General features: G+C 35.8%; 1 protein-coding gene across 1 annotated transcript in view; it reads left to right on the forward strand.

Moving 5' to 3' along the window:
- Nucleotides 1-6475: 6475 nt before the first annotated feature.
- Nucleotides 6476-14709, forward strand: part of LOC309810735 (guanine nucleotide-binding protein G(t) subunit alpha-3-like) — a gene marked incomplete at its 3' end in the record, with an annotated part of 59339 nt that continues 51105 nt past the window's right edge. The window contains 1 exon segment of the mRNA XM_082632965.1: nucleotides 6476-6703. Within this exon segment, the coding sequence (XP_082489091.1) occupies nucleotides 6586-6703 (118 nt within the window). The 5' untranslated portion in view covers nucleotides 6476-6585.

Genomic DNA, 14709 nt, shown 5'->3' on the forward strand with positions numbered 1-14709 from the left:
CTAGGATGACTCTTAGAAGCCTAGATAAAAGTGTTGTCCCAGGGCAAATGGTAGAGGAAGGCAACAAAAGGCTCAGAGAAGTTGGCTTCCTAGACTGGAAAAATAATCAGACTTTAGGAAATGATCAAACAGATTTCCATGTATTAAAATAGTAAGGAATGCACTGGTGTGGGGAGGAATTTCAGCATTATTGAGATGGTTCTCTATAGGCAGGGGTTGATGACAGAAAATGCAATTACAGACCTCTGTTTCCTCAAAGCAATGGGAATTTTAAGACCCCAAAATAATAGAAACCAGGTACCAGCATTTAATTATGAGCACCAAAGCAGGTGTAATATTATAAAGAGAGTAAAGTTCAGAGTGACAGCCAGCAGAGCCTGATATGCAGAGACCTATGGAAATAGTTAATAGAACAGAGTGTTCTTAAGACCAAAATAAGTGAACAGGTCATATGAGTACTGATGAATTTAAACAACCCCGAGTCAAGGATAATTATTAGAGGAATAATGTCAAAAAATGTCTTGATCCCTTATCCTGTTTCCAGAACTGAGCTATTTCTCAGAGCCAGATCCCAGATACTGAAAGATCCTCATGAAGGAGAAATCTTCAACACCATGACAAATGTATAGAATGAAGATTCACTAAACATATCCTAGGAGGTCTGATTGGACTTTGATACGTGGGGACCAGCAGTAGCATTGTGGCCCTCATATTAGAGTGGAGACATATGGGAACCAGGTAATAAGTGTATCCTGGACCACATCAATGTCACAGTGGGCCCAGTGGATTCACAGACCCAGCCAGTAGTTATTTCTCAATTCCCTGAATGTATAATTGGAATGAGTATATATCGCAGTTGGAATGAATATACATGGCAGACTCCCCATTTTGCTTTTTCTGGCTTGTACAGTAAGAGTTAGCATAGTGAGGAGCATCAGATGGGAGCCTCTGTTACTGTCCCACCCAGTCCCCCGCTGTCATGGTCCTTAAATGGAGTGGAGTGCACCAGTCTTTGTGCTCCACTTCAGTAAAAATCTGAAGGACCATCTCAGCTTTGAAGCTCCCCAGAGGGCTGGCTAAGTTCCCTGTTGCAACTCCACTGCACTCCAATTTCTCCCTTTGCCAATATTGCTTCCCTCACTCACTTACATGGAGTATTCCAAAGAACACTTTCCAGTAAACTTTCTGCATGCCTTTTTCATATAAAAGGCAGTTTTTATGGAACTTGACCTAAAACAATTACCTTTTCAGGTTGGTCTTTCTTGGATGTATTACATAAAATTCAAATCGCTCATCCTTACCACTACCCCCATACTCCTTATGTCCATTCTCTGTTTTCTTTTTTAAACAGTTGTCACCATCTATAATTCTATATCCTTGAAATATTTAGTGTGTTTATTGTCTGTGTGAACACCCCTATGCACTCACACACTAGAATTGGAGCTCTGTGAGAGGAGGCATCTGATTCGTTTACTGCTGAATCTCCCTATGCCTGGTACGTAACAATGGTTAAATATATCAATTGTTGAATAAATGGATCCCTGCCATTCTAGAGGTAATATTTCACATTTGCAATCATTTGGGAAGGAGAATTGTACATTTCCAAGATGGAGCAAAGAGCTGTCAAATAGCATATATCTACTGATCACTCACTATTGACTAATTAGTTCAATAAACAAGATTTTCTTCTATGTACTCTCAGTTTGGAGCTTACAAACAGAAGAGAGGTACAAGAGGGCATGGTCACTGCAAAATACTCTGCCTAGTTAATGAGGATGGACAAACTGATCAGCAACAGATTCCTCTTAGGGATTTGAAAAGTAAAGAATCACCTCATGGGGGATAGTAGATGTGAAGCATATTGGAGAATATACAGATTAGGTTCTCTCTTAAAGGATGATTATATGAGAAAAAGTCATCCATGGAAGATCAAGATATTCTTAGTGGGAAAAAAAGCATGAGTGAAAGCTAAGTTGGGACACCTTATTAGCAAGGAGATAAAAGCCCAGATCTAATAGAGAATGTGTTATGAGAAGTCATGGGAAGTACATTTGGAGAGTTGGGTGGTGCTGACTCTATCACTGAGTGCATGGTGGTAGGATTCATATAGGAGACAGTGATAAATAAGAAGTTCTTTTCCAACACGGAAAGTAGTATGATGCAACTTGAGTTTGAGGTCATTTAACATGGCACAAGCAGACAGGTTAGACTGGGATAGGGTAGAGACTAGAATCAGGAAAGCTAAATAAGAGGTGGTTGCAAATCATCAGGACTGAAGTTACTGAGGAGTAAGATTAAGCGAGTATGTAGTGGAAATGTTGCATTAAAGAAATATAAAAGTTTTTTTTTTTAAGAGACAGAATTTGGGACAGGAAGAGGTCCCACAGGAAATAATTATCTACTTTGTCAGTTAGGCTTGTAACATTTTTTATTTCCAATAATCATTGTATATAATTACATCCTAATCCATAAAGAGGAGTATGTAGAAAAATAAAGGTAGAAATCAACTGCAATGAATAAAAATATGTATTTGCACTACCTCTTAAGATATAAGAGCTGCTTAAGGCTGGCACTGTAAACTTATTGCACCATCTGAATGTGCTAACTTGAAACACCAAGTTTTGCCCTATTCTCTCAAGATGGAAAGACTGCTCTCAGGAAGTCCCCAAAGACATGAGATATCTGGAGGAAATACCATGCACAGAGCTCCCAGAAGTGCACATCTGAGTACAATTAGCAAAGAAGAGATAGTTTGCCTCAAATATCATGGGAATACACAAGGATAGAGGTCATTGCTAAGGGAGCCAGGACTCAAACCACCCAGGGACCCAATGCCTGAAGTCAACACCTCCTATTAGATATGGAAACAAAATAAATAATACAGATGGCAACCTGATTTGACAACTTTCAGAAGGAGCTGAGCCACTGAAGCCACTTATTGAAGTCAGCCACATGTCACAATCTCAGGGGAAATCCATCTTGATGACTATTTTAGATCCGGTAATACCGGCAAAAGAGACATCTCTAAAAACGTAGGTTGACATCTCAATACTAAAAGCAAATGGTAAATAATCGCACATTATCTCAAGCTAGATGTTGAAATATAAATGTAAAATGGTGATTATTCAAACTGTTTAAAGGCTAATGTCCCAGTCTGAAGATTCAGAGAACCTGGCCAAAAACAGACAGAGGAAAAATTATGACACCATATAAGTTTGCAGTATTTCAGTGACCTTTAGCGCTGAGGACTCACTCTCTGTATTTTACCTCCTCAATTTTCTTTCTTGCACAGCCTGTTGCCCAAAGAAGATGTTGCCAATCAGGTTTGTGATTTTCTTTTTTAAAGGCAACAATGTTCTTAGAAGTCATTTTTGAATGACTATTTTAAAAGACCATGAGGCTCCAACAGTGTGTTTTGCTTTGTGTGTGTGTTTGGGTTGTGCATGCACATAGGTGTGTATCTATGTGTGTGTATGTGTGTACACAAAGTAATCTGCCTTTTTTAGCTGGTCAATACATAAAACTCTAACATGATATGGTCTTGAATAGCTTTATGTTTCTGTTTTAAAGAACAAAATTTATGGCCACATTTTTCCTTGAACAAAAACATTGAATTTAGTTACCTTTTCCTATTGTCATTGTCTATCAATTTTCCCTCACTATGGAGCAGGGTTTAACAATAGAAAGGAAGTGTGTTGGTGTTATTTTTAAGGCTGAGAAAAAAAAAGGGGTGGGTAAATATTGAGTTAACAGTTGTCATTGTATCAATAGATACTGACATAATTTCTAACTAAAATTGGGCTTTTTTGTTGATTTTTTGAGTCACTCTAAAATTTCTAGGGTGTTGAGATAGACCCACTATGATTTTGAACCTTGGAAAGAAATGCTAAGCATACTGTCACCTCAGCAGAGCACACACAAAAAAGGCCCCGGGTCTCTATCAATTTTTTAAAAAGAAATAATTTTTGAACATTTCCTCTGGTTAGCACTGTGCCAAATACTGTGGAGGACATCCAAGCTAATAATATGCTGTGCTCACTCTAGCAGAATTTACTGTTTTATTGTCATCATTTTCTTGGGTCCAGAAAGCCATAATCCCAAGTGAAGCAACATGGATTAATAGCTGTATTAACCTCAGCTCATTTTTGAAGTTGTGTCCCAGGCACCCAGGGGAGAGGGATGGGAAAGAAGTCTTTCTCTTTTCTCTGGCTTTCTCCAGCCTCCCTCCCTTAAATATAGACACATCCTGAATTTGATGTCGAGATTATTTTAGTCACTGATGAAAAAAATCACATAATAATCTCATAAAGTTGATGACCAAACATTCTGGGTTACACAGAAAAGTGGAAATTCGTAATTTTATACAGTGCAGAAAATGTACAACTCTATTCCTGAAAGAGCTGGTCCGTTTTTGTCAGTAACCCACTTAGGAAGTCCTACTAAAACGCATACCCTTTCAAAGCCAGGGTATGTCCCCACCAAAAAGCTATGAGGTATATTTACCTGAATGCAATTATACAAAGTACCTTATCCATTCATAATTGCTATGGAACATACAAGAGTCTTTTATATTCAAGGTACTTTACATTCAATTTTTATGTAAAAACAAAAGGCAAAAAGATTTTAACGGGGGCTTCCCTGGTGGCACAGTGGTTGAGAATCCGCCTGCCAGTGCAAGGGACACGGGTTCGAGCCCTGGTCCGAGAAGACCCCACATGCCGCAGAGCAACTAAGCCCGTGCACCACAACTACTGAGCCTGTGCTCTAGAGCCCGCGAGTCACAACTACTGAGCCCACGTGCTCCAACTACTGAAGCCCATGCACCTAGAACCCGTGCTCCGCAACAAGAGAAGCCACCACAGTAAGAAGCCCGCGCACTACAACTAGGAGTAGCCCCCACCCACCGCAACTAGAGAAAACCTGCACGCAGCAAGGAAGGCCCAATGCAGCCAAAAATAAATAAATAAAATAAATTTATAAGAAAAATAAATAAAAGATCTTAACGTTTGTGATCTCGTGTTGCGGTTAGCATCGACTCTGTGTTCGTGGGTGAGTATAAATAAAGCAGTCATTGTAAATCTTGTTCCCTTGGGGCGGGCCCTTTGCATTGCAAAAGCAACACCACATGATTTGCATGGACCCTCACATACCTACCTTTCCACATCCTTACACTATCATAAAATGGCTTTGGATGGATGAAATCCAGAAAGTTTTGACTACACTTATGTATTGACAGCCTAATATTTTATGTGACAAAGTAAACAAAGCAGGACTATGTATTGAATTTGACAGCCTATTTTCTTGTTCTATGAATATGCAAAACTCCACCTGTTCAGACTTTGCCCATGGTCCCACAAGAACAGAACCAACATGCTGATGGACTGACTATATTCTAACGTTTCCCAGTTAGGCTGTTCACAAGTCTCAAAATGTGCACTGAGAGATTTGCCTGCTGCCAAAGGTAGCAAACTCTGTTTATAAGGAAAACATCACTTGACTACCTAAGCACTTTATGCTTCATATGACCAAAAAAATTATACAACAGAATCTCTGTCCCCAAGCTTGCAGCTCGTCAAGAAGGACATGGCATCTATTGGGGTAGTCAAAAGGCATGGAACATATTTAGGTGTATTTACTCTTCTTACTTTTCAGGAGAAACCAAATGACCTACTGTTACAAAGAATACTGCTTTTTATTCCCTCAGTACCAAATCAATCAAAGTCCTTCCAGCACAGCAGCTGTTGCTTAATGGCCCCAAAGAGTTAATGTATTGCTTGAATCAAACACATTTCAGTGTCTCCACCAAGCGGATCCTCAATTATGTTGATGGGTTGACTTTCTCACAAGCAGTAAAAGCTCAATTTATAGAAATCGATCCTAAGAGACGAAAATAAATAATTTAAGAGCACTGTGTGTTGAATTCTATGTTTGGCAACACAGCGATGTGTATAGATGTAAGAATTACATGTATTTATATCCATTTGTTAAATAAAAAGCTGTTTTCTAGTTGGCTGACAGATACTAAGTCTCGGTTATTTTGAGTCATAATCTAAGCATAGCAAGGCTATAAATTTGGGTGATTCAATATAAATATTCTGATAGTGGTATTAGAGTGATTATGAAGAATTTCAAGATGTATATCTAAAGACAAGACACAAGCTTGTTCATTAGTAATTATAACTTTAAATCATGTAATAAAGATTGCTTATTAGTGAGAAACATTCTATTTGAACTGTTCATTTCAGGTTGTCTTTAGTGTACAGATTTTGACAACTTTCTACATTATTGTATGCTATTCTTTAAGGAAGAAGAGCAGGTTTGAAGATGTGTCAGAAGTAACCATTTAATCTGAAAGCATAAAGAATTTTCTCTTTAGCTGCCATAGGGTTGTATGGTTTTTACCCTTTGATCAGATGACAGCTCGAAAGCATCTCCTTAGTCAAAGCAGAGTCTTAGAAAATGAGGGAATGGGCAATTGGGTATTTCAGCAGAGCATTGCTTTTACATCCTATGTCCAAACCAGAGCTGTGCTCTACATTTCAAAAAGTTTGAGCAAATAAACTGACAAGTATCAAACACTACAAGATGGGAAGTGGAATTAGTTCAGAGAGCAAGGAGTCAGCCAAAAGATCAAAAGAACTGGAGAAAAAGCTTCAGGAAGATGCTGAGCGAGATGCAAGAACTGTAAAGTTGCTGTTATTAGGTAATATCTTTTTTTTTGCTTTTGCTTTTAAAACCCTGATTTTCTTCAATTGTGATTTATTTACTTTTCTCAAACTTTAATTTCAAGGGTATTACCATATGGGAGATTTATTTTCAAAATGTGTTTGGAACTTGACTTTATGTGCTCTATAAATATTTACTTGTTTGTTTAGCATTTTATTACATGTCTTTTGTTAAGCACAGAGACAAATATTTACTAGATGGTTCAATTTCTCTATGTCAATAATCTTTTATTATTTTTTTAAAAACTTTATATTTTTTAAAAAATGGACATTTATTATGTTATTGTAGCCTAGTCATTTCTTGAATACCAACTTCTTATATGGAAAACAACCCTTTAATTACAAGTTATAAAGATTTATGTCATTTTGTTTGAAAATATGTTGAGTTGTTTGATATCAACACTAATATATTATTTAATTACTTGTACTGTTAAAACCAATTAGTCTCAAGTTATTTGGAGAGTAATGATAAAGTACTTTAAATTATACTAATAATATTATTTAGGCTTCTGAATACTGCCTGTAATATTGTCTGTATGGTTGAAAAATACTCCATTTAAATCCTTTTAGGATATTTAAATATTCATTCAGGTCAGGAGTTACATCTCTTCTGTCTTTTATTCCCTCAAAATTCAGCACAATATTTTACCACAACTATAAACTTAATAAATGTTTAATGAATTGAAAGAATGAAAATAATCTAGATGCCACACATTTTTCTAAAAATTTTTAACATGTCACTAGAAGATAAATATATTTTTGAAATAAAGACCTATGAAAAGAATACAAAACAGCTTTAATTTAATCATAGCTGTATGTTTCTCCTACTCCTAGTTATACACAAAAGGACTTCATTTTACTTCAGAATTGTGAATCTTTCACACAACAAAATGCTATCATTTGTGTGTATGTGTGTGTGTCTGCATGTCCCTTTACTGTGTCTAATTTGCTCCCAGTAGCAAGAGTATCTCAGAAACGAACTACAGCATTCCCAGCACTTGCTCCTCCAAGGAAAGGAAACGTTTTCTCCCTTTATGCCCAAGTCCTGAGGCCTCACACTTGCCCACAGCACTTGCAAGTAACCACCAAGAGAGGTTGATAAGTTGGAAAGATGTAGGGGTCAGCTCTTATGAAACCAGAAAAGAGACCTTCCCTAACACTCCAGAGTATTCTCCGAGGCTTTGATCAAGAGTCAAAGTAATAAGTGGACATAGAGAAAATAAAAGATGAGAGGGAAAACCAAGCATTCCTGCAAATGCATCCTGTGTCCTTCTTATACTAAGAACAGTGGCACAGGAATAGGGATACAAAACATTAAGAATCCCTATATTTGAAGAAAATTTCAAAAGAATAGACATTTTCAATATACCAATTATTTTTAGATTAAAGTGGTGGGCTAGATAAAGAGGAAAGGGTAACATTTTATAAGAAATATAAGAGTAGCCCCCGCTCGCCACAACTAGAGAGAGCCCACGCGCAGCAATGAAGACCCAACACAGCCAAAATTAAATTAAATAAAGAAATACATTTAAAAAAAGAGATATCGAAGAATCTTAGTGGTATTATTACATCTTTCACTTTCCTAAAACAATCACAATTACACAAATTCATTTCCAATGTTACCATACAATAAGCTTGGATTCATCTGGTTCCAACAATATGTCACCAAAGTTTTCTGTCACATCTTATTTACACAAAATGAATCGAATTCTCTTTAGCTTTTCACATTTCAATGTACAAACACTTGACTAAATTTTCCCTTCTGGACTCTATATGAGTTCTATATCTAATGATTAAGTTGTCAAAGTTCAAAACAATAAAGTTTTGTAACAACTCTGCTTCAATTCTCATGTTTTGAATTGAAAGCAAATTCTCTAACCTACAATCTTTATATTCAATTTAGCGTCATTAAGATATCATAAAAGCATTCAGTGGAACTAAACAAAACCTTCCCACCCTCAAATCCCCTAACTAATGAAATCTATCTAATTTCTCCCATCATTGAGACAATGATTCTCACTCATCAGTCTGGTCTGAACAACTGTTTTTAAGTTTATCAGTGAGCAGACATCATGTGGGACTAACCAGGTAAGCGTTGGGAGTAATCAGTCCCTGAGTCTAGCTCTATTTTTATAAAAATTAAAAATCTGAAAAACATTTTCAACAGAATTCATTCTTTATGTTGATCCTCTTGTTATCCAATGAATTTCTAGGTGCTTTAACACAACTTTCCAAATTTAACAGGTGCTGTAAAGTAGATGTACCATTTGGTATTACTGAATACAAGGTTTCACTTAATCTGAAGACCTATCTATATCAAAGTGCACTTTACAACTAAAGGATCGCCTTGCAGACAGATTCCCTTTTATTGTACCTTTCAGACATTCAGTAAAATTATAGAAGAGATGCAAAATCTGTTCCTAGAAGCAGGCTTCTAGGAAACACTGGAGATGACATACATTCCTGGCTCATTTGATGACTGCTATCAAGACAATAATGTCACATACTTCAAAAAAAAAATTAGCCTGTAAAGGTGCCCCAGGAAGAGTGCATTTTAATAAGAAAAACAAATGTTAATGAATAAGCTGTTCTCTTTTGTAAACTTCCTATGTTACATTTTTTTAAATCTTAATTTACAAATGTTTGATTAAACTTGTATTCTGTTCAAAAGAAATACATGTCATTTGATTGTGAAATCAATGTGGATCATGTTTCTGTTTATCCTGTCCCCTTTCTTTATATTTATTATTTCAAATTTCAGTTCAAATTTATTTATTTACCACATTACTTTTTTTTTTATTTTTACAAATTTCTATCACAGAGCTAGTTAGATTTAAAGCTGCGAAGTATAGGGAAAAAATTAGTTTCGTTCTTTCTTCATATCTGAAACCTTGCCTCATTCACTCTACAATTTTTAGTTATGATATTGTAATGAGCTTTTAGCCAGTGATTCCCAACATTGTCATGGACTGTTCATCACTGGTGTTCTATTCCTTTAGTTCTAAAACCATTTATTTTTTTATTTTTTATATGCTATCTTGTAAGCATCACACTATCATTTTTTTAATGGTGCCGTCTGAGTTTTGTCATTTTAAAATATTATTCTAGTCATTTGGCTCTTAGAAACATGAACCTGGATGGAGTCTAAAATTTCTTAATCTACTTTAACTATGTTTATATTTACTTACTAATCAACATCAAATTTTCCAAATTGGTCCACTTATTCAACAAGTGGATGTTTTTTTTGTTTTGTTTTTTTTTTTGTTTTTTTTTGCGGTACGCGGACCTCTCACTGTTCTGGCCTCTCCCATTGTGGAGCACAGGCTCCGTACGCGCAGGCTCAGCAGCCATGGCTCATGGGCCCAGCCGCTCCGCGGCATGTGGGATCTTCCCAGACCGGGGCACGAACCCGTGTCCCCTGCATCGGCAGGCGGACTCTCAACCACTGCGCCACCAGGGAAGCCCAACAACAAGTAGATGTTTTAGAAGATGTTCCATTGTTTTAGTATGACAGTAGGAGAATTATAATAATTCGGACACTATGTAAAAGCCTGTTAGAAATTAATTGATAAAGTAAAACTTGCAAAGCAGAATTAGCTAAATAGGTTTATCCACCTGGAGAGTGGAGAGAATACAATTTAGAATTCTGGTAGAATAGAATGCGTTTTTAAGCCATTTGAGGTAAAATTGATTTGTTAATATTTTCATCAAGTGTTATGCTTTTTTCACTTCTCTGAATGACCTCAGCTAGACACATAACCTCAGAGAAATGATGGGTATCAAAGCATTTGGTGAATTGTAAAAATCCAGACAAACGTGGTTTACTCTTACTGTATAACAGATTCCTAGATCTGAAATAAATTGAATGTCAGTAAATGTATACAGGTTTTCTTCCTCTTATGTACATCAGGAGGAAAGAGGACATAAGATTCATATCAAAGTTGTTATTTTATTGTATTTGTTTAAATAGGTCTTTATTTTTAAAAAGTATTTCTATATATGAGTGGGAGTGGATGCAGAAAACTGGAGGTGTCCCTGAGTCACTGGCTAGAGTATAAATTCAACAAGTGTAAGAAGTTCTGTTTTGAATTTCTATTACACCAATAGAGTCAATGCCTGTCTGTGGATGTGATCACATACACAGATCCCCTGGAATAATTATGCTACACTTAAAACTTGCAAAGCAGAATTAGAAAGAAAAAAAATTCTTTCTCATCACTAGGGATAAGAATCTTGTGAACAACATGTAGAACTTATTTCTGAATAAGGTTTCCATTTTTTTAATTGAAGTCATTCTTTCCTTTCTGTAATATCAATACATTTTTGTTTCAAAATATTTTACAATATTTTATTTTGTTTCTAAAGATATCAATCTTGAGAGTACACAAATATTTTTAATACAAATGTTTAAAATGGCTTTTCAGTAAATGGAGAGAAAACAGGCAGAGAAGGTCTACTTGGAGAATTTCAAATCGTCTCAAAGCAATGAACTATTTGCCCCATAACAATTTGAAAGTTCCAGAGGAAAAGCCAAATATTTGCAGTTGTATTCATTTATAAAGAATGGCAGTTGGCAGCATCTAATAACTTTGTACAATGCCCCTTTTTTCTAATAGGAAAAAAGCACTTAGATGAATGTTTTGCATATATTTGGTTGTTTGTTTTAGATTAATTTATCTCAAATAATCAGGACACATTAACCATAGGCTCGTAAGTCTCTCACATAAAAAATGCAAACCATTCATTAAGGCATTCTATATTTACCCAAATGATGGTATTTGTTAATAAGATTAAATATCCTGTCTTGCTGAGAATAGCTCCCGTTAACTATAATTTAACAGAACCTCTCTAGTTATATCACAGAGCATTTTTATATTCATTTGTTTTATTCAAACCTGAATTATTGACTCAAGAGCAATACTGTACCTTTAAAAACATTCATATAAGCAACATGGGCAGTTAACAAAAATCGTTTACCCCTCCACTGTGTTAGAAAGGAATGAGGGTAGTGAAACATTTGATGGTGTAAAGGCTCCGTGATATATTTTACATAAAATAAAATATACTTCCAGTTAAGATTTAGATTCAAATTCAGAATCCATCTCCTTATCTAAGTTTCCTCCAAATACATCAATGTAGAATTTGCACCTAAGGAGGCAGAATTCAAGGAGAAACAGGGTGAAATTAATCAAGATATGAAATCTCCATTCTGTTTACTAGATTCTGATGCTAATAAAGTAGAACTCGAGGGTTTAATTCCTGCCTCAATATTTTATATTCAAATAGAACAAATTTGCTATTTAGAATTGCTCCTCTTTTAAGATATCTGGAAATTTCACTCTCTGACCAGCATGTGATTCTTTACTATCTCATACTTGTTCACAGTTACTGAATATGTCCTTTAATTTCATATATTTTCCTTCAAAGTCAGCCATTATACCTGTGCTCCTCCTAAAACTCTGAAATATTCTGTCTCCTTATCTTCTACCTTAACTGACATTCACAACCTCAAACCTGGATAATTTCTCAAAGTTCTCCATTTATTATTGTTTTAATACACTGTTCCCAACCGATTTCCTCCAAAGGGATGTTATTTAACATCTTTTCAGCCCTCAGTGCTCATCCTGGTCCCCATGTAAACTTCTAATTTCCTTCATTCCCAGATGTTTTAGAATAAAACGATTTATCATTGTCAGTTTCCTGGCTGACAACTTCCTGGTTTTAACTTTGGCTGGGCTAGTAATTGTTTTACTTATTCCTACTTTTCTACTAAAATATTCCAAAAGGCAGCTCTTTCTACATTTCCAACATCATTTTCTTCTAGAAACTCCTCTCTTCCCACCTCACCCTAGATGACCACCCCTGTGTAAGACAGTCATCACTCATCATCTCCAAACTCATTAACTTTCATTTATTCTCTTCTACTTCAACTAGTTTTAAGGAATTTGTGGTATTCCATTTTCATTTAAGGCTAACTTCAGCCTTTGTGCTACAGATTCTATCCCCTTCAGTATCTTAAGAATTTTGCTTTATGAATTATTTTATCTCTTTGCCATTTTCAAAATTCTTCTCTGCTAGCTCCTTCCCCTTGGCATATAATATTTCTCTCCATTTGCCTAAAAAGCTTTTACTCTTTTCTTTGACTCCCTTTGAATTCACCTTACAGAGTTATCTTTTAAAATGTTATTATATTGAAAGGCTTATAGAAATAGTCTATGGTCAGTGCTTCTATTTCTATAACCTCTACATTCTCTTCAGTTAATTGCAAAATAACTTGTATATCCTTCTCTCTACTAAAAAATGATCTCTCAAGATCCCTGATAACCTGCAAATTCACAAAACTGAGACCCCAATAACTGAATCTCTCTTCTTTTTTAACTCCTGTAACACTGAAATAACTTCTCATTTTTTATATCCCTTTACTCCCCACTTCACTGAAGCTTGCTTCTTTTCTCTCCATTTGTAAGTGGTTTCACTCACCAAAATTTGTCCTTGGGCCTTTGTGTTTTTCAATCTGTACTCTCTCAGGGACCTCATATCAGGACTTAAATATCACTTCTAGAAGAATGACTATGATTTGTCCAATTTCTTGATCCATATTTGCAAATTTCTGTTATTTATCAATAACCTGATTGTACTTTGGGACACGTCAAAATTATTTTCCAAGTTTACCTTGTTTCCAATCATCTTCAAACTTTATTTTTTTAATGAGATCCCTCATTATATTCTTTCCCATTAGATCAACTTGATATTTCAATCTTCTTTAGCTCCTTTCTTTGTAATCATTCTCTATCCATTGTCCAAAGCCTGTTACAAAGTTTAGTTTTAGCTCTTCTCTGATAGAATGGGTCTCACATTTCTCTTTTTTCCACTACTTCTGTTATTGTTTTCAATCTACGAGGAACCCCTATGAAAAAGTATTTTCATTATATAGAGAAGAAAATGAGAACTTATTAAGGTAATTCAATTTCTAAGATGACAAATGAGTTTACAGGAGAACAGAGCCTTTTCTTTCTTTCTATAAACATCTTTATTGGAGTATAATTGCTTTACAATGGTGTGTTAGTTTCTGCTGTATAACAAAATGAATCAGCTATACATATACATATATCCCCATATCCCCTCCCTCTTGCATCTCCCTCCCACCCTCCCTATCCAACCCATCTAGGTGGACACAAAGCACTGAGCTGATCTCCCTATGCAATGCGGCTCCTTCCCATTAGCTATCTATTTTACATTTGGTAGTGTATATATGTCCATGTCCCTCTCTCACTTCATCCCAGCTTACCCGTCCCCCTCCCCATGTCCTCAAGTCCATTCTCTACGTCTGTGTCTTTATTCCTGTCCTTCCCCTGGATTATTAAGAACCTTTTTTTTTTCTAGATTCCATATACATGTGTTAGCATATGGTATTTGTTTTTCTCTTTCTGACTTACTTCACTCTGTATGACAGTCTCTAGGTCCATTCACCTCAATGCAAATAACTCAATTTCATTTCCTTTTATGGCTGAGTAATATTCCATTGTATATATGTTCCACATCTTCTTTATCCATTAATCTGTTGATGGACACTTAGGTTGCTTCCATGTCCTGGTCATCATAAATAGTGCTGCAAAGAACATTTTGGTACATGACTCTTTTTGAATTATGGTTTTCTCAGGGTATATGCCCAGTAGTGGGATTGCTGGGTCGTATGGTAGTCCTATTTTTAGTTTTTTAAGGAACCTCCATACTGTTCTCCATAGTGGCTGTATCAATTTACATTTCCACCAACAGTGCAAGAGGGTTCCCTTTTCTCCACACCCTCTCCACCTTTTTCTTTTTATCTCTGTCAGTTTTAAATTACTCTCTGCATTCTAACTTCTATGAAAACTGAGAGCATGTATGCTTTTGCTCTTCTTGAATTCCAACAGCTTAGCACGGGAAAGCATGCATGCATAATGCATGGAAAAATGACAGAGTCAGAACCTAAAATATTTCTGTA

This window comes from Mesoplodon mirus, assembly GCF_964341445.2.
Source record: "Mesoplodon mirus genome assembly, chromosome: 9".
Classification (NCBI taxonomy): Eukaryota; Metazoa; Chordata; class Mammalia; order Artiodactyla; family Ziphiidae; genus Mesoplodon; species Mesoplodon mirus.